Source organism: Gallus gallus, chromosome Z (genome assembly GCF_016699485.2).
Source record: "Gallus gallus isolate bGalGal1 chromosome Z, bGalGal1.mat.broiler.GRCg7b, whole genome shotgun sequence".
Lineage (NCBI taxonomy): Eukaryota > Metazoa > Chordata > Aves > Galliformes > Phasianidae > Gallus > Gallus gallus.
Window position 1 is genome coordinate 25,112,214 of NC_052572.1, and position 24,425 is coordinate 25,136,638.

At 41.7% G+C, this 24,425-nt stretch overlaps 1 protein-coding gene across 1 annotated transcript in view; it reads right to left on the reverse strand.

Moving 5' to 3' along the window:
* Positions 1-11,182: 11,182 nt before the first annotated feature.
* Positions 11,183-24,425, reverse strand: part of ARHGEF28 (Rho guanine nucleotide exchange factor 28) — a 131,068-nt gene continuing 117,825 nt past the window's right edge. Inside the window, exon 37 of the mRNA XM_040655648.2 lies at positions 11,183-14,201. Within this exon, the coding sequence (XP_040511582.1) occupies positions 14,041-14,201 (161 nt within the window). The 3' untranslated portion in view covers positions 11,183-14,040. The remainder of the gene's footprint in view (positions 14,202-24,425) is intronic.

Below are 24,425 nucleotides of genomic sequence, written 5' to 3' on the forward strand. Positions count from 1 at the left end.
CCTCACAGTCACCCTTGCAGACAACGCACCATGTGGTGAGACAGTGGCTTTTCCTTCACTGGCGCTTCTGTCCCTCGTAAGTAAAGGAACAGCTGTGTGTGCCTGGCTGGTACCTTTCCCAAATGCTGCCAGTTGTATTTGGTTTCAGTCCACTGAAGCCAATGCAGGTCTTCCCTTCTCTTTAACTGGCCTTCTTAAAAAGCTTAAGAAAAAAAAAATTAAAAAGTAACCTTAAACTTGCACTTGAATCAGTGCAAGAACTTGAAATTAAATCCTCCACATTTAAAAAAATAATTAGCAGGATTCAAATGGTAAAAAAAAAGAGATACAAATTACTTTGAGACTATATCATACATTTGTGTGCAAAAATACCTATTAAGATCACAGGTTTTCAGCAACAAATTGTATGTTAGCTAGTATTTTATTCTGCAGCTTTGATAAACTGACACAATGCAGACTGATGTTTATCATGTTTCAGATCCTCTATTGCCCCAGGTATTATTTCTAGACATCATGTGAAGCCAAGGCTTATGTTCTTCAGTCCAAGAAGAATATTTTAAGCAAAAGTATTCCAACCCATCTTCTGAGCCCACCGCCTGCAGAAGATCAGCTACATTGAAGATGAAACAAAAAGTAGTCCAGAGAAGCAAAATTCTTTTTCAGTGTTGTGCCCAAAGCAACGCAGTTACGTATCACTCTTTGCAGAGAACAATGACTGTGTAATAAAATCCAGGTAAAGAACAGTCACCACTAGAAATATATCAGTGAAAAACTCGGAGTAATGTCATAATATGGCATTTGAAAAAAAAAGACTAGAAACTTTCTGTTCACAGTAATAAATTCTGTTATATGGTTTCTAAGTCAGAGCCAGAATGAAGGAGGTGGTAAAAAACAAATGATATGCCCAGACACCAGGAGAACAATACAGACAATAAAGCTTTTATAGGCTGGTAGACAGGATGGGGCAGGATAGATGTGGTAGTAATTCCTATAAAATCAGTGGGTGACCTGTTGAAAGTGATCTCTAGAAGTGCTTGCTTCCCTCAAAGCAGGACTACGTTCACATTAAATCAGCCTAGTAGGGTTCTTGAATAGTTGTGCCACTGCCTCTCTGCATGTGTCCTGGCACACGTCCTCCCTCCCATCTCATCGTGTTGAAGAGCTTTTCCTTTAAACATGGTAGAAATTCCTCTTGCTGCTGTTTACACGTGCTACTTGCTATCCTTTCATTGTGGATCTCTGAGGGAAGTCTGGCTCCATCTTCTCTGCATCCCCCATTTGCCATTAGTGAAGGCGGCAGAAAGATGCCAGTGCAGCATTCTTTCTAGTGTACCTCCTAGCCATCCTGGTTACTCTGCATTCTCCATGTATGACATCTACTCCATCCTCCTGTGGGCCCCAAACTCCAGTTTCCTGATAACTTCTGGTACTGGGATTCCAAGATAGACACCCTATTCTTGATGTAGCCTCACAAGTACTCAGTGCAGGAAAATAATTGCTTCCCTTGACCCTCCGGCTATGCTTTTGATAACACTGCTGAATTTGAAGCTCAACTTTCTGCATTGTAAGGGCACACTGCTGAGACAGCTTCAGCTGGTCCACTAGGGCCAATGGCTATTTTCTAAGGTCACTCAGATGCAAGACTTTACGTTTGTCTTTGTTGATGAACACATGACCAATGTAGTTTAAAGAACTGCAAGAGAGACCACACTGACACTTTGCTAAAGAAGGCATGTAGTTAAGTTCCGTTCTAAGTTGCTAGGAAAACAAATTAAGGCATAGATGTAGAACACGAGTTTCTGTTCGTGCCCTGTTTGACAAAGTTTTAGCACTAAACAGTCCCTGAGAGACCTTGGGCTTTTTTGGCTTAGGAGATGCAAAACTCCTTAACAGTACCCAAGCTCTATTTCCTTAAGTTGGCTTGGATACCACAAACATCTTAGAAACATCTGTATGGCAATCACTACAGGTCATTTTCCCTGCCAAAGAGTTTAGCACATGCAGAGCTCGAGGTTTCCACAGCTACATTTTGTGTTGCATTCAATCTATTTGATTTATATCTAGGTGAAGGCTCTTAATGGTGTTGGTTTGTGCAGCCATAACCCAGTGCTGTCAGATACAAAAGACCATTTCAAGACTAATTTCAAATTTCAGTAAGGAAGACAGACAACTAAGGGCATTGGGGAAGGGAAAACAGTATGAGGGGAAGGTAATTTAATGAAGAATTATAGGAGGGTTTTTTCTGTAAATAATGTAAAAGTGTAGCAACATTTTGCTATGTATTACTATTGAAAAGGGGAAATATACTTGATAGAAAAAAGATGGCAAACAGCTGTAAGATCAGCCAACAACATATAGATATGTAGATAAGGAGTAGGGATGGGGCAGAAAGGTAGTTAGGCCTACCTAAAACTAAGACAGTATCTAACTGAAATCCAGTAATGGTAACTAGATACACATGCTCAGAAACTATCTGTATAAGAAAAGTCTGATGTAGGATATTATGAAAGTATTCTCTGGGTGAAACTATCTTACTCGTTTAAAGAGAGCGTGTAGACAAGTCTACATGTACTCAAAGAAATGGTACATTTTTGCTTAATGCTACAGGACTGGGGCAGGGATTTGCAACCAGAATTTTGTCACAGAACTGTGGACACTCCTGCTCAATGGTTCATTGAACGTATTACTGACATGGAAGCTGGATCAAAATCTACGGTCTATTTCAGACCTTTCTATTTAAAAGGTTATCTGAGTTCAATTTAATTTTATCCATTTCATCAAATTCATTCAGCCACATTAATTTTTCAGCCTTCTTTGAAAGATCTATTTCTTCATATTGTGGATTAGATGGTACTTTTCTTTCTGCAAGAAAGTTTTCTAAATCAAAGTGAGAACAAGCAAGCCTCTCATTAGCAACAAGAAAAACACAAATAAATCTAGTCTCATTCAAAAAAGCAAGCTGTAATCTTTTCTAATTATTTCCATAACCCTAAGGAAGCCACATTTCCCAGGAGAGCATCTGAGATAATCCTTGAATATTAAGAAATGAGAGGAAAGTGCAGCAGATTTAGCAGGCAAATTGGAAAGAGGATTGAGCACCTGGGAAAGAGACGTGCTTCAGCATTCATTAAACTGGCTCTTACTTCTCACAGTTGTGAAAAGAAACATCCATCATTTTTCCTTCCTCGGTCACACGGATGATTCAGAGAGCTTTACACTACAAATAATTCTATTTAAAAAATAAGTTTCTCAAGTACCTGATTGTCATACGAGCATCAGACTGGGGTATGAAATTTCGCCAAGAGTGCTTAGAAAATCATTTTTAAAAATAGGATCCAGGATATGAACTGTGCCATGGAAATATTTTATTTAATAGCTCTTAGCACGTTAATATCTTCGTGCTTGTGCTCCACTTCTTTAGATGAAAATGCTTAATTTTGTCTTAATACTAGAAGGTGTAGCGATATTTCTTTTTTATTAAGAAAAGCTGGATACTTGTCCCCTTAAAACATGGAGCTCTGAGGCTTTCGTAAAATTTCTACTGGAAACACTGCAAAGATTTTCCTTTCCCTGTAGACAATGTGTGCAGTTCTGAGGAGGTGGCTGCTCTTTTTCAATGAAATGCACTTGGGAAACACTGTGAGCAATTTCTGCATTTCTTTTTCAACCAACCGAGGTCCCAATCCAAGCAGGTATTCACCAGTCAGCCACAGCTACGCCAGAGCACTGTACTGCCACTTCCTAAAAGCTCAAAACATCATGTCCAGGTAACATTTCTTTTCCATTTCACAGCTTAGTTTGTTTTCTCCCCTGTGCTTTTGCATGAGGCTTCAAAAATTGCAGACAGTCCACCTCCCCATGCAGTGGCACTGGGAGAGCAGGAGTGGTGGTGGAAGAAAAGATGACCACTGTTGACCTTAATCTGTGGATGGAGCCTTTTCCATGAGTGGCCTCTCATTCCCAAGTAACAGACCCTGTGAAGCTCAATGCATGTCCTGAAGCACCAGATAACTGGGCACTGCTCCCTCACTGTTAGGCAAAGAGGAAAGAATTCAATGCTGTCTTAGTGATCTCAAGCTCTACAGCAAACTTCATTGAGCAAAGGGGGAGGGAGAAGGTTTGGGAATTATTTTTTTGGTCTTCCTTTGTGCTCAGCAGTACCCCATGATAGCAAAGAGACCTAAACTTTACATGTGTATGCACTTGCATAAGCTTCCCTTCTCTCTTCGCATGCTTAAATTTATGTATACATGTAAATGCCCCCAAAGCCTATGATACGTCTGAGCTTTTTCAGCCAGCATTAAATGCTACTCTTTAATCTTGATCTATTTCACAGGTGAACCAGCTCTTCTGAATTCCTGGAGTTTTGTAGGAAGAGGGAGGGAAGCTTATGTGTTTGATTTTGGCATTTTTATGTGAAATATGATGACCCAGATACATGCTGATTTTAACAGTCTCCTTTTCTTAATTTGTATTTTCAGCATGTAGAGGGGCATCACGTATTGTGTATCAATGATTCATTTTACCCGTAACATAAATTAAGGTGGATAGCTTCCTTTTCCTTTGTTTTTCACTCACACGCATGCAGGCACAGACATACGTGCATATTAATTACAAGTAGGAAGCACAAATGACACTACATACTACACAGCATCTGCTCAGGCCTTAATTAACCAACCTTCATGTGGTTCCCATGGCAACAGTGCTTAACAGACTCCCCTGTCTTGGAATACTCAATAGAGATTCTTACACTACATATTTTATTCAAATTGTGGCCATCAGATTACTTTTGTGTTAGCAGTGTAGTGGCGGTGTTGATGGGAACAGAATGAATCCTTGCTCTACTTGACCCCTCCACATATATTACCTCATTAAAATGTATAATAATGCTCAAGCTAAGTCACGTTAAAGCAGACTCGCTCTTTTTCAAAGGCTAGGCAGAAGCCCATTACCCCTTTTTTGTTTATGTTTTAAAGAACCTCTCAAGCTTCAGAAAATGAATAGGAATATTTTTCAACTCTGCTCTCGCAACAGCTATCCTAAGGGCAATTATGAAAATATCAACAGCAAAAAGGCATTTCCTTGGTGTATTTCCTATCTCTCTTGTTCTCATATCTTATCAACAGTCTCCAAGCATATGTTTTAGCAAGGTGTGCTCCCCATTATTTAAATCCCAAGGGAACATGGAGTAACACTTACTGTTGCTGTTATAGCTAATGGAAAAGCAATAACTTTGGTGACTCATTTAGCAAGGGAAGCCCCATTCTCATTTTTGGCCACATCCTCTCTAGCTTTTTTCTAGATGTACATCTCTCGTTGAATGATGCACTGGACTGGATGTCTCACTGTGATGGTGCTGGACTGCTCCGCTAGCTAGACTTCAAGACCTTTTTATCGCCAAGAATAAAAAGCTACATCCCCCAGGAGAAGACCGTCCTGATGGCCATGGACCAATGGTGACCCATTGACAACACGGCTTTTCCCATATCCAGCACAGCACCCTGCAGCAGGCCGTTTGGATGAAAACTCTTAGAATAGAACCACAGAGGGAGGCAGGAGCTGTCCCTGCTGTTTTCTACCCTGCTTGTGCACATAAAGCTCTCTCCCCAGAGACAGGAGTAGGACAGAGCCCTCGGAAGGCCAAGAAGCTCTGCTCCCCTGGGGTCAGGCTCCACTGGTGGGCTGGGGCAGGTATATGGGGCTATAATCACACCCAACATTATTTGTCCTGTAACAATAGTCATGAATCCACAAAATTATCCCCATGTGGGGAAAAAAAAAAAAAAAACAAACACCAACCAACCAATAACAGGATAACAGGACAAGTGATTTGAGAAGGGTCCCATGTATAACGAGAAGTAGGAGGCAGGAGCAGGTGGCTTCAGGCCATGACTGCACACTAGTGGATGGAAGGGCACGTTGGCTTGGAAAACCTCTGTGTGTTTGCAACTCATAAACTGCTGTATCTTTCCTCTGGGTGTTAAATTACAGCTTTAAACACTGACTGCATACAGAGTTGAAGGGAATGATTTTGCTATTGTACGCAGAAAACTGTGTTGCTCTGAAAGTATGTACAAATTAAACGTTACTCTGAGTGCAGGGATAATCTAATTATTGCTTCCTTTTGAAGTAGGAGAAACAATATTTACTGAGTAAATTATGGACCTCTAAAGGTAATACTTTCTTTGAAGATTAAACAACACACATGTTGTTAGTTATTATAACCATACTTGACCCCTGTTGCTCTGTAAAAATAGAAATGAATTTTGAGCTTTCACAGAGATGTTACATTTCAGAAGGCATTTCACTGCTTCATATCCCTGTCAAATGCCTTTGAACAGTGACTGAGAGGGCAAAGTATCAGAAAATCTGTTTGTGTGATGTGTGCAATGCACAGCTACTCCGTAGTTCACAAGAACTTCCCATTTTAGCATGGAGGGGACACCACTAGCATGGAGAAACCATCCTCACCATTGTGGCAGCAGGTCGAGCCCATAGGTCAGCACATGTCTGGCTCTTAGTGAGAGGAGCCTAGGCTATATGCCTTGTGGAAAGGATGCAGAGCATCCTGGTTTTGTGCTAGGAGCTGATCACAGCATAAGGAAGGACCTAGGGGAAAAACCTGGCATCTCCAGGAGAGTTCAGCAGGTCCAACAGGACCAGGCAGTGCAATCTCACACTTCACAGCTGTGAATCCTCAGTCAATGTAAAGGGTGCCATGGACAGAGATGATCCTTCCTGCCATGAATTCGTGAGGTGATTACATCGAGTCCAACGTACTCAGTTTAATTTTCAGCACTGAAACTCCAATCAAATAATAAATTGTTGTTATGGTGCAATTCCATGGAATTCCCACGTGGACACTTTTCATCAGTAAATCCCTAAACAATGTAATAGAAGCTGTTGTCCTGTGGTATTCCTTGATAATTTATTTTTGAACTTGTATCACTTTGACTGACTGTTCACAATCTAAGCTTGAAAAACACAGCACTGAAGTGGAGCAGTTTGAGTCTTTCAAGTTCGGAATCAGGTCTGCATGTTCCAAATATCTGAGGGCCGTTGGATCTCTTTTATGTTCAGGCCCATCTCTGTAATTACCCAAGAATCGCTGACAGAAGTTACAGAAATAATAGGTTGGAAACTTCTGAGCAATGTTTAGGGAAATGTTTCTTCTTATCAGAAAGCAATCAGGAAATTAAGCGGTGAACGCTAATTGAGTTGCACTTAATTGAAATTATAGATGGAAGGACTGCATTCTGGGGAATTTCAGTTGCTCGGATGTTCTAAGCTCCAAATTTCCCAGAACGGGGAATATTTTGAGTGCTCAGGTTGCATGCTCAGAATATTTGAGAAGCATTCTGAAGCCCTTGTCATCTCATAGGCCATGACGCAGTCCCGCCTGCAGGACAAGCAGAAGTGACTAAGCCTTTGCAAATATGTTAAAACGTTTCTCCTCTTTCTGGTGGTTTCCCACAGTGCTGATATGTTGTCTTTGAAAGTTGTTCTCCTGATCTTTCTGAAGAATTATGCTGTGAATAGAAAGAAAACAGCTGGAGTCACTGTGCAAACTGAGACTTCTGGTGAAACAGCTGAGGAGTCTTAGCATTCACTGCTAATTACTTTATACAGTGAAATACCCTTTAGCAGACAGCATTCAGCCTTGTGTACTGCCAGCGGTTTCCCAGTGCTGTTCCACCTTTTGCAACCTGCACACAACTAACTCAGCTGTAGGATGGTAGGGATGACAGCTAAGTAGGTGGGTGACCTGTGTGATTCACAGGTTCCTATGGGGCCCTGCTGCTCTCCTGTGTGGTAAAGCAGGGCTGAGTGTGCCACCGCTGATCCAAGCCTCAATGGCATCAAACAGCTTGTTCCTCTCTCAGCTAGGTTTTTGGATGCCAACCTGCATTGTGTTGCTGACAGACCTGTGATAGCCATGAGAAAACAGATAAGCATGCCCCATAGGTCACCTACAACCCATGCATGGATCAGCTGTACACAAAGTTTGCTTTCTGTACCACTTACTTCACCTTATGGTTGAAAAATAATGCAATTCCAGAAGTAGAAAAGCACCTACCTTGTTCTCTGTCCTCAAGCTTTACATACATACTGGGGACTTAAAGAAACTGATCTTGATAAGCCTTCCAACAGAAACCTTGGGCAGGAGCTTGAAGTTAGTCAGATTTGCTTAAGATACAGGCCACAGCATTCAACAGTGGCATTTCCAATAGTCTCATGACTTACTGCTGAGAAATTTTATACATCAGTTGTCTAGATACAACATGGAGGCTAGCTGAGACCAGGACATCATCTGCATGGTGGGAAAGAGTCTCCAAACCATCTTGAAGAAGGAATAAAGCTATGTGCAAGACTTTTCTGTCTATAGAGCATCCAGAAGCACTCCCAGATCTCAAAGTAAATGATTTGATGTGTACTTCAAAGGAGGCCACACCTTAGCTTTGGAGCCTCAGAGTCCTTCCTTTGCCTGCAGCATTGCCAGTGTCCAGCCTTCATTGAGATACAAGCTGTTTCAATATTACTTAAGAACGAAGCACTTGGAGATAATTTAATGAAGCCCGGGCAACCCTGTCAATTCACCAAGTGGCTGCACGCTGGTTTTAAGTCAGACCACAGCTGGCACCCGCAACTCTGAAAGGAAAGCAACATCAGCAGAGCGGCAGTTTGACTCCCTCTGATGTTATCCACTTCACTGACAGCCAGAGTACCTCACCCTGAAACCCTGCTTGCACAAGTGAGACATCAATAACACGTAGTAGCATCAAAAGTGGCAGAGAGGCCCTAGAGGATGAGAATGGCTACCCTCCACTGCCTTTGTATTTAGATTGCGCTTGGATGAGGATATTTCAGAGGATTTACTTTAGTTTATTTGCTCTAATTAGTTTTTTCTAACTGACCTCTAATTAGCTCTCAGCATTGCTAGGCCAATCGTGTGCAAGTAGAAAAGGAACTGTTTCACTGCAGGTTGGGTATGACATACTTCAGCCAGAAGTGACACTAATTTCACGTGTTTTTTGCATAAGCAGGGCTGCATCTTTACCTGAACGTCCACCCAGGGCTGCTGATCCCAGGGTACTGTCATTCCACTCACCTAGGAGGGCTGGGAACAATCTGCCTTCAGCTCATAGGACAGTTCATCCATGCAGAGCTTTTTGGTGAGCAATGGTAAGCATGGGTGAGTGAAACGTTCACACCTCTGCACAGCTCCTTTAGGCATGATTTGGCAGCGTTATAGAAAGCTGTAAAGAGAGTTTTGTTGAGTGTGATAAACATCCTCCAGAGGAGAAATTCTTTGTTTCAGCTTGCACTCTTCACTGTCACTTTTGTAGATATCTGATTCTCACTCTGTCAGGCACTGGTTTTCAAAATATGGAGTTTAACCATTCTCACATTATCAAGCTCACAAACAATAAGCAGTTCGGTAATTACTGATTGTCTTTCCCCAAGTGGAAAAGCTTGTTCCATTACGGAGTTTAGAAAACACCCCAGAGATAGGATATACTCTTCCTGCATCCTCTGTAACCAGAGTGCTTCTTTCATCTTCCTTTTCTTTCCTTTATGATCTTCTGAGTCCCAGCCTTGGAACTCAGTGGGAGCTGCAGATCTCTGTGGGGCTGAGTCCCTCTGTGCAAGGGGTGGGGATGTCTTTAGTGGGACCTGAGAATGAGTTATCTGAAAAAGAGGTAGGAACATCTATGTAGCTGATTCCTAAGAAATGTTCCTGGGGGATTATGGAGCCAGCTGCTGACTTAGATTGAGCTGCCGTCAATGCTGCTTTACGTGTCCATGAAAAGCATTGACATTCCCAGATAACAGTATGGAGTATTTCACTGCTGTGGCCTACAGAACATGTTCAATGATCCTCCTAGTCTTTGGTAATCTCCTGATACAAAAAGCCTTGATGTATATTTTATGATACATTTTTGCAGAGCAGTGGACAGTATTAATGACAATTCTTTAGGTAACTGCTAGCAAGGGTATGTTGTGAGGTTTTTCCTTTAAACTGAATAAATGAAATGGTCTAGTTTCATATCAGACCACTAAAGGAAGCCTTTGTGCAGTAATTCAAGACAATGCATCTAAGCTATCCTTGTAGTTGCAACTCAGAACTGGGCAGAAAGTGAAACATGAAAAGCTTGCTGAAGGCTAACATGTAGTTGTCATGACTAAGATTACTGAAAATATTCACAGCTTCTTCTGCAGTGCTTCCACACGCAGGTCTTTGGTAGGAAAAATAACAAATACAACCATTTAGTTTGGCAAGAAAGTCTTGAGGACTGCAATTCAGTAACAGAAAGAGCAGACATCCAACCTTTTACAGTGTGCTGATGCCCCAAAACCTATGCCATTTCTACCTCACACATAAAATGAGAACACTGAGGACTCTTCTCTGGAAGGATTTGGGGCTGCAACTCTTTTCAAACAGAATATTAATTAGAAGGTATCTGAGAAGTCATGTTATTTCCCCATTTGTCTTCAATTGCATATGGAGAACTACTTCACCAGCAACTTTTGCTTGCATTCAGAATTCCATCACTGACACTTCTAGGAAAGTTACTGACCATGGCACAGCCTGTTGGTTATTCTCTGAATAGACAACTCCACAAACATGATTTTACCAATATTAGAGCAGGTTACTGCAGAATTTGCACCAACTTAACTGAGATGCAGTGAAACGTTTTGCTAGTTTTTTTAACCTCAATGGACCACATACAAATCAATGCAGCCAACAGGTCACAGTAAGCAAAATGATCCATGTTGCTTATGTGGCAAACATTAAGAGATTTTTTTAGAGTTCATTTTTATAAATAATCTTTGATGAGTTTTGCTAACACTCCAAGCAACAGCCAAGAGAAGCGCTTGCTCTATTCTGCCCTTATCTTCTAAGTAACTGAGTGCATGAACCTAAGGCTCTTGATTCAGCTCACTGTAAGCTTGAGACCCTTCCTTTACCATCTTAAAAACGTGATGAATAAAGGTTTGTTGTGAACTTCAGTTAAAACCTTCCAAAGCTGTGAAATATGGCAGCACTACGAGCATGCAGCAACACTAAGGAGGAAGTGCTGGATAAAGTCTAGACATCACAGTGAAGAAAACCCTCTTTTTTAAGGATGGAATAACGTTAATAAAAACAAAAGGAACAAAGAGAAAGCCCAGCCCAGTGTAGTGGAGATTTGCAGTAAAGCACTTGTTTCTTTAATTTCAACACTGAAATAAATGACTAAATTCAATTTTGAGCTTTCACAGTAAAGATGTCTTGACAAGCATATAAAAAGCAAACACAATATGCAGTAAGAGTTAGAAATAAATACAACAGGCCATGTAAATATACCCATTTCAAAGGGGAATAATGAAGCTGAGGGGTAGAAAGTACTTCTGAATATATATTTCTATTTAGAAAAGAGTAGGAATCATTAATCCATGCCTGACAGCGACTGAAAATGCAACCTCCTAAAATGATTGAGTCTCACTGGGGCTTCATTTAAATTCTGCTATGTATTAACAAATGCCTGAATAATGGACAGAGTTCAGGGCTTCATAATACATCTTGTTATAAAGAACACCTGCCGAGACCATACTGGTCTGTAGTTTAAACATCTTCTACAATTAAAATACCTAAATCTAGAGGCCACCTGTTTCCTGCCTTTGCCTTCCCCAAGTGCCTTAAGTTTTACTGTAAACACAGGTGAGCAAAATAAGATGCTGCCTGATATTAGGGGACTTGAGAAATTTGCACAACAGCTGAAGTCCCGATCAGTGGCTTTTCAACTCCCAGCCCCCCAATTAAAACTGATTAGAGAAGCAAAATCCTCCCTTCCTCTCTCTCCCTCTCCTTGCCACTTACAAGGCAATTCCCACACTGGTTTGGGACAGCAGCTATCCATCCAGCAGCTTGGATTTGACAGTAACCAGCACCAGATGTTGCAGCAAAGGTATAATGAAAAGCACAACAAGCGACTGTGGAGGAAACTTCTTAGTTTATCCCAAATTCCCACCAGGGCAGTGTGCTTATCCCAAGACATACTGCATCCCAGGAACTGAGATGGCTCTTCAGAAATTTAGCAAAAAAGCTGTGCAGATGGCAGCCCCATCTCCACTGCTGATCAGTGAAGTGAGGCTGTGGTCTGCAAGGTCTCTAACAAGAGGTTGGATTCCCCTTCTAATTTTAGTCTAGCTGTGAAATGCAAAGCACATAAAACACTTTCTGAAACTCTAAAAAGGTGGTGTTGCTGTTTGTTTTTCTCATACAGAGATGCCAAAGCAGTGCAGGTGAGAAGGAGTCTTGAAGGCTGGAAATCTAAACTGAAAAATATACTTGCAGGCCCAATCTTTCCACAGTGACAGTGGCACACCGGTTAACAGCATCTGGGAAACAAGATGTATTCACAGGGAATGTCAATTGCTCCACTGATAGCCCAAGACACCAACCAACCAGCTATTCTGGCAGCACAGGGATAAATGACTCAGAAAGCACTGCTTCTGAATGTTCTCAAACAGCACAACAGCCTTGGAAGAGAAGCCTCCACAACACAAAACCCTTGCTGACAAACATCTGCTATCCAAGCTTGTGCTCCTTTCAGATCTTGCACAATGCAAAACTTTGCAGAAGCCCTTCACATCTATACAAACAACCTTGCATTCCCCTGTGCCATAAGCCATGAGCTAACCCAGAGCGGCATGGTTGTGCTCCTTCCGTGTTTCTGCAGGACAATGCCTGCTCCAGTCTTGGTTTTACCAGCTGAGGCGCCTGGAATGCAGTTTTAGCAGCACTGCACCAACCCAGGAAGGGGACAAGGGGATTTAAGTTTTTTCCTCCTGTTTTCAAATTTCTTTGGAAGACCCAGCATTGCATTGGAGTTACGGTTTTGCAGAAAGGCATGGAGCGTTTATTAAATTCAGTGAAAGCATACAGATATTTCTGAAAGACAAAAAGATATAAAACAAACATTCTTACTACCTAATGCTGATGATCCCATGAACCTCAATGCAGGAAGCTAGCTGGCTCCTACATGGGAAAGAAGCAGTCTCCAAAGGGATCGATTAAACTGAAAGCCTACTATTTTGCCCAGAGAAGCTGTGGATCCCCCTTCTCTGGAAGCATTCAAGGTCAGGTTAGATGGGGCCCTGAGCAGCCTGATCTAGTGGGTAACAGCCCTGCCCAGGGCAAGAGGGTTGGAAGTAGGTGGTTTTTAAGTTCCAACCCACATCATTCTATGATTCTATGATTCTACAGTTCTATGATCCTATGATTCCATGAGGCTGTGATTCTACGACTACATGATTCTATGATTCTATTTATCCCCTATTTCTTCCTTTGACCAGCGAAGTTTCACCTCCTAAATTTTAATGCATAAGAGCACATACTGGAATAAGTTATAATACAATAACAAACTGACATAACAGCATCTCGGCACAGAGCTCGGCAATAGTACCAAAATGGTGATAAGCTCTGGGATATGAACAAACACTTACTAGCAATTATGTTGATATCATAAAAAATATCCCCTTCTAAGCAGTTTCTGAGCCAAGGGATAAGAAAAATGGCCCAATAATTAAGGGTACATAGCACATTTCAGAAGAGATTATAGCTATAATTCACAATTTGCTGTTTTCTCATACAGTATCTCAATAGTTAGAAGGCTACTGATCCATATCCTGAAATCCCAAACAGCAGGCTCATCTCTCTTAGTTGGCCCTTTTCAAAAGAAGACTCCAGAGAAAAGGAACAGTCACATTCATCGCTCTTGGTGGCATCTTTGCAATTCCAAAATGCTACGTCTCCCTTGCTACCCACTGCTTCTTGCAAAGCATTTGAAATCACATCATAAATTAAAGATTATTAAAAAAAAAAAAAAGGCTCCAAAATAACTTAATTGTTATATTTATCATTGGGAAAATCTTGCATTTAGTATTAAATACTATCCTTAAAGCCACTTGGTCATACAGAGAGTAACTACAAACATTTAGAAAACCAAACACAATTACATTTCCAAAGTGCTATTGAAATCAGACAGTGAGCCATCAGAGGTAAACAATATTCTCCTCCCTTCCGTCTCCACCTTCCGCATCCTGCAGGCTCTCAGGCTGGTGGTTCAGCATCAGCGGTTCCACTTGTGGTGGCTGAATGGATCCATGGTTTGGACTGCCTGCCTGGGGACCCTGGGTCTGTGATGCATTTAGATCTGTAAGAAACAAGAAGAGGACACGTGACAATAGGTTTTCTTCCATGCCCATGCAACCACTAAAAGCAAATTCTGACTTTCTGATAGCAATGTGCTAAAGCACCATCTCCAAGAAAGCCCCATCTGTCCAGAAGGGAGAATACTCCTGTATTATTTAACTATATGTAAGACTGATGAGAAGTAGCACGCCCAAAACTACTGAAATCTGTTCAGGTCTTTCCATTGCCATGAAAGAGCTTGGATCGGTGTCACTATTTTTACAGTAAAAGACATTTACATCCTTACTTTGCCAACCAGACACACACTAATGAGAACGTATACAGGCTGTCAGAGTTGGGCTGGAGGGAAACATACCGTATATATTCAGTACCTTTATTAGTAAGATAATCCAGCTGTAAAACTAATACAGTTTCCATCATTACATATAGTTTTATTTGCAAGACTTTTTTTCTTATGGATGCGAAAGAATCAAGTTAGCAAAGCCCAGTTAAGAGACTGCTTGACTTGCACTTGCAGTCTGTTACAGATACATAACTAGTCAGCTTCTTCCACCAATCTCACCCCCATTTCTTTGGTCAAACCACTTACTCTATTCTTGTCTCAGTCCTTTAGCTGTGGAGACAATATCTGTACCCAAACACTACAAAATTATTTTACAGGACCTTTCATTTGTTATCTTCCCAATTTTCTCCTACGGATGCAGAGAATCGGGCACCTTTTTTCTTTTTCCTGCACAGCTCTGAGGGCTTTTGCAATCATCTGTGAGCTACTCAAAAAACAAATGAACAAACAAACAACCAAACAACAACAACAAAGCACACCCACGTGGTTGAATTCTCTTCCTGTACCATTTCAGGACATCAGGAACTACATTATAGAAGTTGGCCCTTCTACAACTTCATTTCTACAAATAAACATTTCCCACTGAAGCAAGATGCATGAGAAGGGAGCATGTATCATCATATTTGGTATGAGAAAAGCCTGCGTCAGACAGACTGCAATACTTGGCCCATTCTCATTACTACAGTACCAACCCAACCAACCTCTGCTACCGCAACAGGATTAAAGGCTTTGGAAAAACAACTCCACAGGAAGAAGCAGAGCCTGGCACCCATGCCACAGCCACCACTGATAACATCAGAAGCAAGCAAACCCAGCATTGGGTCCTTTGAGCCTTCTATCATTCATGCAGAAACTAAAAAGACATTTTGTGCCCACCTCGGTCCTCATCCCTTCTCCCTTGTGTGCAACGGACATCTCTTATAAAGAAGATAACTGTTTTTCTTACTCACTGTCACTGTAAGTGATGGCGATTTACAATGACACCAGCCCACAGCTGGCTCTCCCATGATGCATACAGCTTTCACCAGTCTCGTTCATTAAATTTATGGAAACACAAGTTTGCTGGCACCCTACAAAACTCAGGCTGCTCACTGCCACCGGGAATGCAGAGCAGTGGGAGTCAGCTCTGGAACAGTGTATGGGAACACACTGTATTGCTGCAATGCCTTCAGTATGCTCACCACTCTGATACCCAGAGAGCAAACAGCCTCCAGTACTTCATTCCAGTGCAAACTGCATGTACGCAGCACCTGCTGCTGAGATTGCAGGGCAGGTGCCAGGATCAAGGTATTTATATACAATCAGTAGTCGGTCAGTACCAGGGTGACACAGAATGCAAGAAAACGCAACCTAAATTCCCCTTCTTTCATTCTTTTACACTGGATTTAAGGGATCAAGTTTTAGTCTCTGTGAAAATCCACAGTAAGTTTTGACTGCAGGTGCACTACTCTGGACTTGCAGTATGGAATACAGGAGGACTGGGCTCCTTTACTCAAATAGCTTAGCTTTGTTAGTTGACATTTGCACTTCTTTTCTTTTTAATAGCCGTATTAGTAAAAGATTACAATTTGCTGTCTCAGATTCAAGAAATCAGAAATATCCTAAACCTGCTTGTCTTTATGCAAGCTGGATGCTTCAGTTTTATTTATTTAGTAAAAAGAGGGAAAGGTCCTCAATCTCTGAACACTTGTACTGAGGGTAATTTTGCCCGCATTAATATTCCTTTCAAGTCCTGTGAGTCTATTCATCTTAACAAAGTTACATGCATAAAAATATCAGGCAGTAAGCAGTTATTTGAAAGATCTGCTTCCAAAGTTTATGAAGTACATAATTGGAGAAGCCTAATTACAAATTTGAAGAAACCTAGAAAAGAAAGAGAAACACCTTACACACAGTTATTTTCTACCATCAAAACTAAACAGTAATTGCTTCTCCAATTAAAGCAGTAGCTGTTTCCAAGCCATTTCTCATGAACTGGTACAATGCTAAGCAGCAGCGCTAAGCAATGAAAAACTGACAGCGTTCTGGAAAAACAAATCACACGCTGTCACTGTTGGAATAAGTGATTTATTGGCAGCTTAGTTGCTTTTCTTTCTCTTTATTATTATCATTTTTAAGCCCCTGCATCCTAAGAACCTGAACAGCAGGAGAGGTTCAGGTTGGATATTGTGAAAAGGTCCTTCATCGGAAGGTGGTCAGGCACTGGGACAGGCTCCCCAGGGCAGTGGTCATGGCACTGAGCTTGCCAGACTTTAAGAACCATCTGGACAACGCTCACAGACATAGGGTCTAATTTGTGGGTATTCCTGTGTACAGCCAGGGGTTGGATTCCATGATCCTTATGGGTCCCTTCCAGATATTCTGTGATGCTATGAGACCATCCAGGGTGTGACATCCCAGCCACTATCAGGGCTGATGCACACTTTAGCGGGGTGGAAAGGATCTGCCTTTCCATCAAAGGGGACGGTTTCAGATGGCACCAGGTAAGGGGCTGCCCAGAAACTCTGTGCTGGCAACCAGAGAGAAGCACTGGGGAACCAAAGCCTGGCCTCTCTGCAGTGCTGTGATGGGCAGTCATGGAGCGGATTTAGAGCTGGGCCAATAAGGACCATCTGCCTCCTTTGGTGAGCCTCTTTTGCTCTGATCTTCACTTCCCGTCTTCCCAGAGCATAGCTCCAGCACAACGAGGCCAGGTACCAGGCAACTGCAAAGAAGCACTTTATGACCCTCAAGTATATTTTTAGACAACAAAAATAACGACACGAGCCTGTGGAGCAGCTTTCACATCATTTCCAGGGAGGACCTCAGTTTTCAGCCCAAGGTCTGGTCTCCAACACAGAGAACCGACAAGTCCTGGCTAAAAACATCATCCAGGAAAAGAGAAATGTGGCACTCTGCTTCCTAACTGCCTTATCCTACCCTTCCTCTAACACCAAAGGACAGGATGACTGGCAACGACTGAAAGGTGAAAGACAAAGCAGTGGAATTTGCACAAAGCTGAGATCAATAGTAATTTGCACAAATCTGAGATCAATACGTACCAAAACAAACACAGCTCTGGGTCAGGGGCTGGTAGTGGGAAGCCGAGTAAACACCTCATTAGTCACACTGATTCTCACCTTCTGCCCCTCGTCACAGGATGTAAGCATTTTCACATCAAATAAATGCCACAGATTTTCTCCTTCACCTCTCCCCCTCCGAGAATGAGAGCTCTACAGGTAAACCTGGAGTGCCCACAGTGATTGTTACGGGAAGGATGGGATGATGTTAACAAGGCGCTACAAAACACTTCAGGCAGCAATCCCTGCTGAAGTGTCTGTGTTTTAAATAGAAAGCCCTTTCTCTTCCAGCTCTGACCCCAATTTTTCAGCATCACAGGATAATTCACATTGGAAAGTATCTGAGAAAGTCTCTGGTTCAACCTCTGGTTCAAAACTGAGTCAGTTCTAAGGTCAGCACAGGTTGGATACTCAGTGCTTTTCAAAAGAGAACAAAGGAAAAAAAAAAAAGAAAGAAAGGAAAAAAAATGGGGGGGGGGTGGAAATAAATAAAAAAGGAAAAAAAAAAGGAAAAAAAGGGAAAAAGAAAAGGGAACTCATCACGTGGACTAATTGCATAAACACTACATACACACTGAGTGAATTTGCTATGACTTTCAGAGACCTGTGTCACACATTGGCCCTCTTTGGGAAACAAAACGTCATTAGATGAAGAGAGAGATGTGCCACTTTGAGCAAGGAACATGTTAAAGAATTTTAAAACAATTATGCATGGGTAAAGAAAAACAAAAACAGGAACAAAAAAAACAAAAACAGAATGGTTATGTTTTGGTTTTACCATTTGCTTCTCATGACCAGCACCAGTTTTTATACCACGTTCATCTGGACTGACAGCTGACACGTCAACTTAAGGCCAGAGCTATACGAAATGGCAGAGCTGCTGTATTTAATCCCCCACCCCCGCCGGCACTCGTGCATAATGCAAAGCACAGGCAGACACCTAAAAAACAGTGCTAAGTCTACCAGGTCTGGGATATTCAAAGGAATTCAAGGGAAACAGCCTCCCATTTGCCATCACAGTTCAATAGCAAATGGCAGCCTAGCTCCCATAAGCTCCACTCAAAGTGTGCACCAGCAACACTGGGGCAGCTCTTTGTCTCTAAGAATGCTCCCAGAGATTTCCACCCAGATACCTTAGCATGAGACGATTTCCCAGGGAACTCTAAGCATCTCAGCCTCCTTCCCTTTCCTCCCGGCAAACAGCACTGTGATCAGTTTTGATTACTTTTTTAGTGTGATAAATTTGCAATGAACTTCCCGCTGAACGACATGCTGCAGCATCTAACCTGCTGGGGCACCTTATCCCTTCACCATGCTGTGACCGAGACTCCGGATCTCAGCAAACACCGGGAAGATATTCTGACCTTGAAGTTACCATGGAGAGAGGAGCCTGATTCCTTCCTCAACTGAATGAGTAAGGCAGGAAATCAATCTGAGGACGTTAATGCCATTATTTACTTGCAGCCAATCCTAACAGGAAAAAGCAGCAACTGCATTTCTCAGGCAAACAAGCACCTTCATGAATCAGAGGGCTTCTTGCAAAAAGCAGATGACCAATTAGGTTTTATTAGATCCTGGATTAATTAGTCTAATCATCTTTTGGTGCATTATTTTGTTAGGAGACAGAGAACAAAAAGAATCCAAAGCCTATGATGATAAAGGTCTGAAATGTAGCTCTTCTTCATGTCAACTCCTTGGATTTTTGAAATTACTAGAGAAGTCATTATTCTGCATGTTTCTGTTCTTTGTTTGGCTCTTGGTTTGGCAAAACAATGGGATTTGCTTTTCTGGTTTTCTCTGATGCTTGTCCTATAGCCCCAGGTTTTGGGTCACGTGACAATTCAGCCCTCTTCTTGTCTTACAGCTCAAGAACACCATCTATAGCAAGGTTATATCAACGAAAATACTTAACAGCATCTCAATCTCAGACAGGTACCGATACCTCTCTAACATCAAGTTCATAGCATGCCATAGGTCAAAATTATTTAAGTTTTAACCTCCTTACATAGCTATGCTATCAGTCGTGTTGGATTTAAAGCACACAGATTCTAAACTATTTTTGGCTTGCTATTTTTTTAATGCACATCAGTAAGAGAGGCTTAAAAATAGGTCTGACGTGAAATCGTAACTTGTGTGTGCATTAAATGCTCACAGTCCCACCTTGGCAGAGCATACTGCCTGCCAGCTGTCTGCTTCTGCTTAATCTTAATTTATTTAGGTATGAATTCCCTATTAAACTGTCTTTGTGCTAAGCTTTGAAGCTTTAGATGGTCAATTACTGACACACACATGGTCCAACAGGTATTCTGCTAACAATGAACACATGTTTTATTGATCTACTTCTTTTCCAGCTCATTAAACACAGCTGCACTCAAGTGATCAAGAGAAAATAACCATAAAACCCTAAGAACGCCCTTCCTACAGAGGATCACAAGGAATGGCACCAGCTGCCTTCACAGAGCCGCTGCTATGCTAGCAATGCCACAGTCTGCACCTCTGCAGAGGCGGACATCCATCCAATTGATGACAAAAGTGAGAGCAACAGGTAGACGCCCAGAGTCTCCTCCTTCCTAGATCCTCATGCAGACATCCCAGGTGATCTGCAGCTATCTCCCCCTACCCCACGATCTGCAGAAGACACATGACCAGCAGGCTGAAGCTACAATCTGGAGCCAGGAACGTAAAAGCTCCAGCTTGGATACTTACTGGAGAATTGTTAAATGAAGTTACAGACAGAAACAGTTTGACAACAGATGAAACCAGCTCACCCCTCTGCCACCAGCCAGCAAACCCCCATGCCTTCCTTGCCTTCCTTGCCAGCCCGCACCAGTTTGCACCCTGCAAGTAATGCACTGCCATGAAGCTTCCTCTCCTTCTCTCCCAAAGACACAGTTAGCATTAGCACTGAGAAAAACAGCATCTCTGGCACAGGAATTCACTCCCTTTGAAGCAAAACGGGACATTTGCACATCAAACCTATTCTGTTGAGCTCTCTGTTACCACTGGCAGGCATTACTGTGCTGATTAACCTCGCTTCATATTTTATGGTGTTGTGTTTTGCTTTTTTTTTTTTTAAAAAAAAAAAAAACCTACAAGTTTGCTTTGACATAAGCATTAAATCAAAGACCTTGGAAAACACAGTTCTGACTCTCGCCTTTGGCCACTCTCTCAGGTGCAATACAAAGGAACTGTGCTCTCAAATTCGGTAAATATTTTCCTGAAGTAACAGGAGAGCACCGCTTCATAGCAGAAGATGAAAGGGGAGGTCATTGTAAAACACTCTGAAGCCACCATCTAAGCACCCTGCCTTTATGTAGCAGTTTCCTGACAACACGCCAGCTCCATCATTCTTTTTTTTTACTCATAAAAGCTGACAATGTAAAAATTCTGAGTAAGCGGCGCAGGAATACTAAGCCAATATAAGGAGTTGCTGCAAAAGCAAATATAAGGCAAAGCACTTGTTTCAAATCAATTACATGCTAATTGTACCCTTTAATAGAGGCTCCTGCTTAATGACTAATGCAGAAAAAATACAGGCATTGCTATGAGTGAGCATCTGACAGAAGCCTCTTATCAGATGGTCACAGAGATACTTGTTCTCCACTGAGCTCAAAAGGCAGGGAAATGTTTGCTAATTTTTAAGTGCAATTCAATTCAGCCACTTTTATATGTTCGTAATTGAGCAAGTAGGAAGTATGCACACTGACATTTGTTTCCTGCAGTCAATTAAAAAAAAAAAAAAAAAAAGCAAAAATTGAACAGATGCACGTTCTGAAAGTTTTGCATTGTAAGCATAGGAAGTTTCAGGGTGTGATCAAACATTTTGAAATCGATGCCATCTCTAATTGTTCGCTAAACACTCTGTGAACATCTAACTGCTGCAACAACAGTTTGCATAAAAGCTAAAGGGAAGACCGTACATCAAAGCTAGAAAAAGGCACAATTATCAATTAGGCATGTGCCTTCATTTCTCCAGCAAAGTGCTTTTCTCAAGGAAAGAGAACATATTCATGTCCACTTGCATTCCTTCTGCTTCTGCTTAGCACTGCTATGGGCAGCTCTGGTTCTACCTGTACATCTCAGTTCATCACCACCTCCTTGCACCTTGTCTTTACTACAAGATTTTCTGTAGTTCTGCAGCAATACCTCCGTAATCCTGGGATACTGCTTTGCTCCAGCTCCCTCCAGTGCTTTCCCATCCTCTCACTTCATGCTGCAGCTCTGCTCTGGTCCCATTCCAGCACTAACCAAGCTACATCGTAGGAAAAAATGATGCTACATTTTAAAATACCTTCCTCCATTCAATTCGAGATTCAGGCTAATACTGCCCATGTTTAATACAGAAACTTATCTCAGGATCTTCTCCCCCTTCCAACCCTGCTGCTGCGCTGTAATGGCAAGCTCCTTTGCATGGGAGACAGCCTCTCTGCAGCTCTTGCTGTCAGCAACAACTATCATGCCATTCTCAACCTCAATCAGAAGAAAGAAAAAAGCACCCTTCTTTTCAGCCTTGCTCTGTCGTATGTTCTTTAACAAAATATATATTCAACAACTTTTAAAGGCGCGTGGGTTTCTTTGATTTTTGCATTGCAGACCCTAAGCCAGGTCACATTCATTTTTGTAGCCTTCACGTTCTAGCTCTGGATCACGCTTCCAGGGACAGACACCCAAGGAATCTCAGCAGGTTACTGCCGGAGACCTTCCTATTAGATTAAATTAAAAACAACTTCCATAGCAGCATTAGGTTCTTCCCCTCTACTGCTCCACCAAAAATTTGCACCCAAAGGAGAATTTTCTGCAGCATCTGGGGAAGCAGAACAAGCTACTCCATGAAATCTCCTCTAGCAATTTGGCCAGTGCCAATGTAATTTATGTGGAAGGCAACTGAGTGCTCCTGTGATGAATGCCAGTAGAAGACAGACAGACAATCCTCCCCAGTTTCTCAATAAATATTTAACAGCAGATGCTGCTAAGGAGGTTTCATATTACTAAGGCTTCGTTACTTTTACACAACATGCTACAGGCCATTTCCTGGAATATGTAAAGCACTATACTAAATAATTAAAATGAGATTGTCCTCTTCAAAATAAGCCAGACAGATACACTTGGCAATTCAGCTACATGATTTTCCTGGGTGTGTTTGCATACTCACTATCTTGCAAAATTTTATCATTCATAAACAGCTTCTCACAGCCATTAGGATGGATTATTTATTCATACTTGCGCATCTATTTCAGGCTCTAACTGCAATACAAAAACATATACAAAACATTTTTAATGTACTAAAACAGGGCACCTAACCAGGCCTCCGCCCACAGATCACATTATCTATTGAAAACATGGACCTCCCAAGGTACCTTCTTGACATCAAACAACAATTAGCAGGGCTCTATTGTTTTGTGACTGCTTTTCCTCAGAGATCACCCCTTTCCCTGCAGACATACTGCTGAAGTCATAGCTCTGTACAGCCCTGAATGGCACCTGCCTGACTACAAAACAGAAGGAGTTGTCCTCTGCAAAGGACTCCCTCCATCTTCTGCTTCAAAACTTGCTCCTTTCCCCCTCACAGGCTCCTGAAATCCAGATCCACTGGAACGACCTTATTGAAGTAAAGAGTAGGTCTGCTTCTAAGAGACGAGGGTCCAAACCATTCTAATCTCACTGATGCCAGTAATTCCACTGTCTTCAAAAAACACTGCACTGAAATTGTTGGAACCACAAATAGAAGCAAACTGAGAAAAATTTGGCCATCATTCTGCTCCTGTTTATGAAGTCTGCAGGCAAGGCAGGCCTGAGTACACATTTACACCAATGCTAGTGGTACCTCAAAAGACAGGATTGGACAACCTCCACTCCATCTTCATCACCTTGAAGACATGGCACTATTTTAAACTTCTCTCCTAATGAATGAGTTATAAATGGGAAGGTGTTAGAAAGAATAAAATCTGACAGGCGTTACACAGGAAAATCTGTACTTAAATCAGCATATAGAATAAAAACAGAATATCATTAACTGCCTTAATTAAAAGGTTATGCAATACCACTGCACTTACTGCGGTCACATTCAGAAATGAGGAGTATTTTGAGATGAGAAAATTAGTAACATAAGTACAAAACCCTAGTACTGCAGAGCTGAAAACGTTACTTGAGACACACTAATTGCAGATGCCATATAATGACATATTTTTCACTTTAGTATCACACCGCCATGTGATTGAATCTCTTTTGCCATCTGCTTTAAACAAATGGCAGTTTGTTTATGGCCAAGAGGAGAAAATACTTGCCTTGCAATTCACCTCCAGCAAGTATCCCACAGACACTGATATCTAATGGCAGAATACAAAACTCAGCGTTCTACGGTACAAAGAGGAAACAAATTTGCTGTTATCACCTGCAGCATTCAGATCTTCCTCTTTCTGTTAAATCAATGTGATTTAGAACCTGGGAGATATGGGTGCTGATGTTACTCGGTTACATATTCTTATACATTTCCATTTCATTTTATTCTAATAATAAAGTTGAGCACGAAGTGGGTTGCGTGCTTACCTATGCAGCCACCCATGTCAAGAGCAGAAAGAATAAGTTGTACACAAAAGGCAGCTACTTAATCTGGAATTAATTGAATGTTCCCAGATTTACATTTACTCAATTAAAAGAGACAGAAAGTTTAAAGTAGATCAACATCACATCTGCACAGGAGGCTTTCTGAAAACCCTGGAGATCCAAAGTCATTTCACCCTCTACTTTTAAGAGTCTCCTTCTGTTTCTCAGGTTGAAGAATTGAGGGAATTCACTTTTTATGCAGAGTAAAAAATAAAAAAGA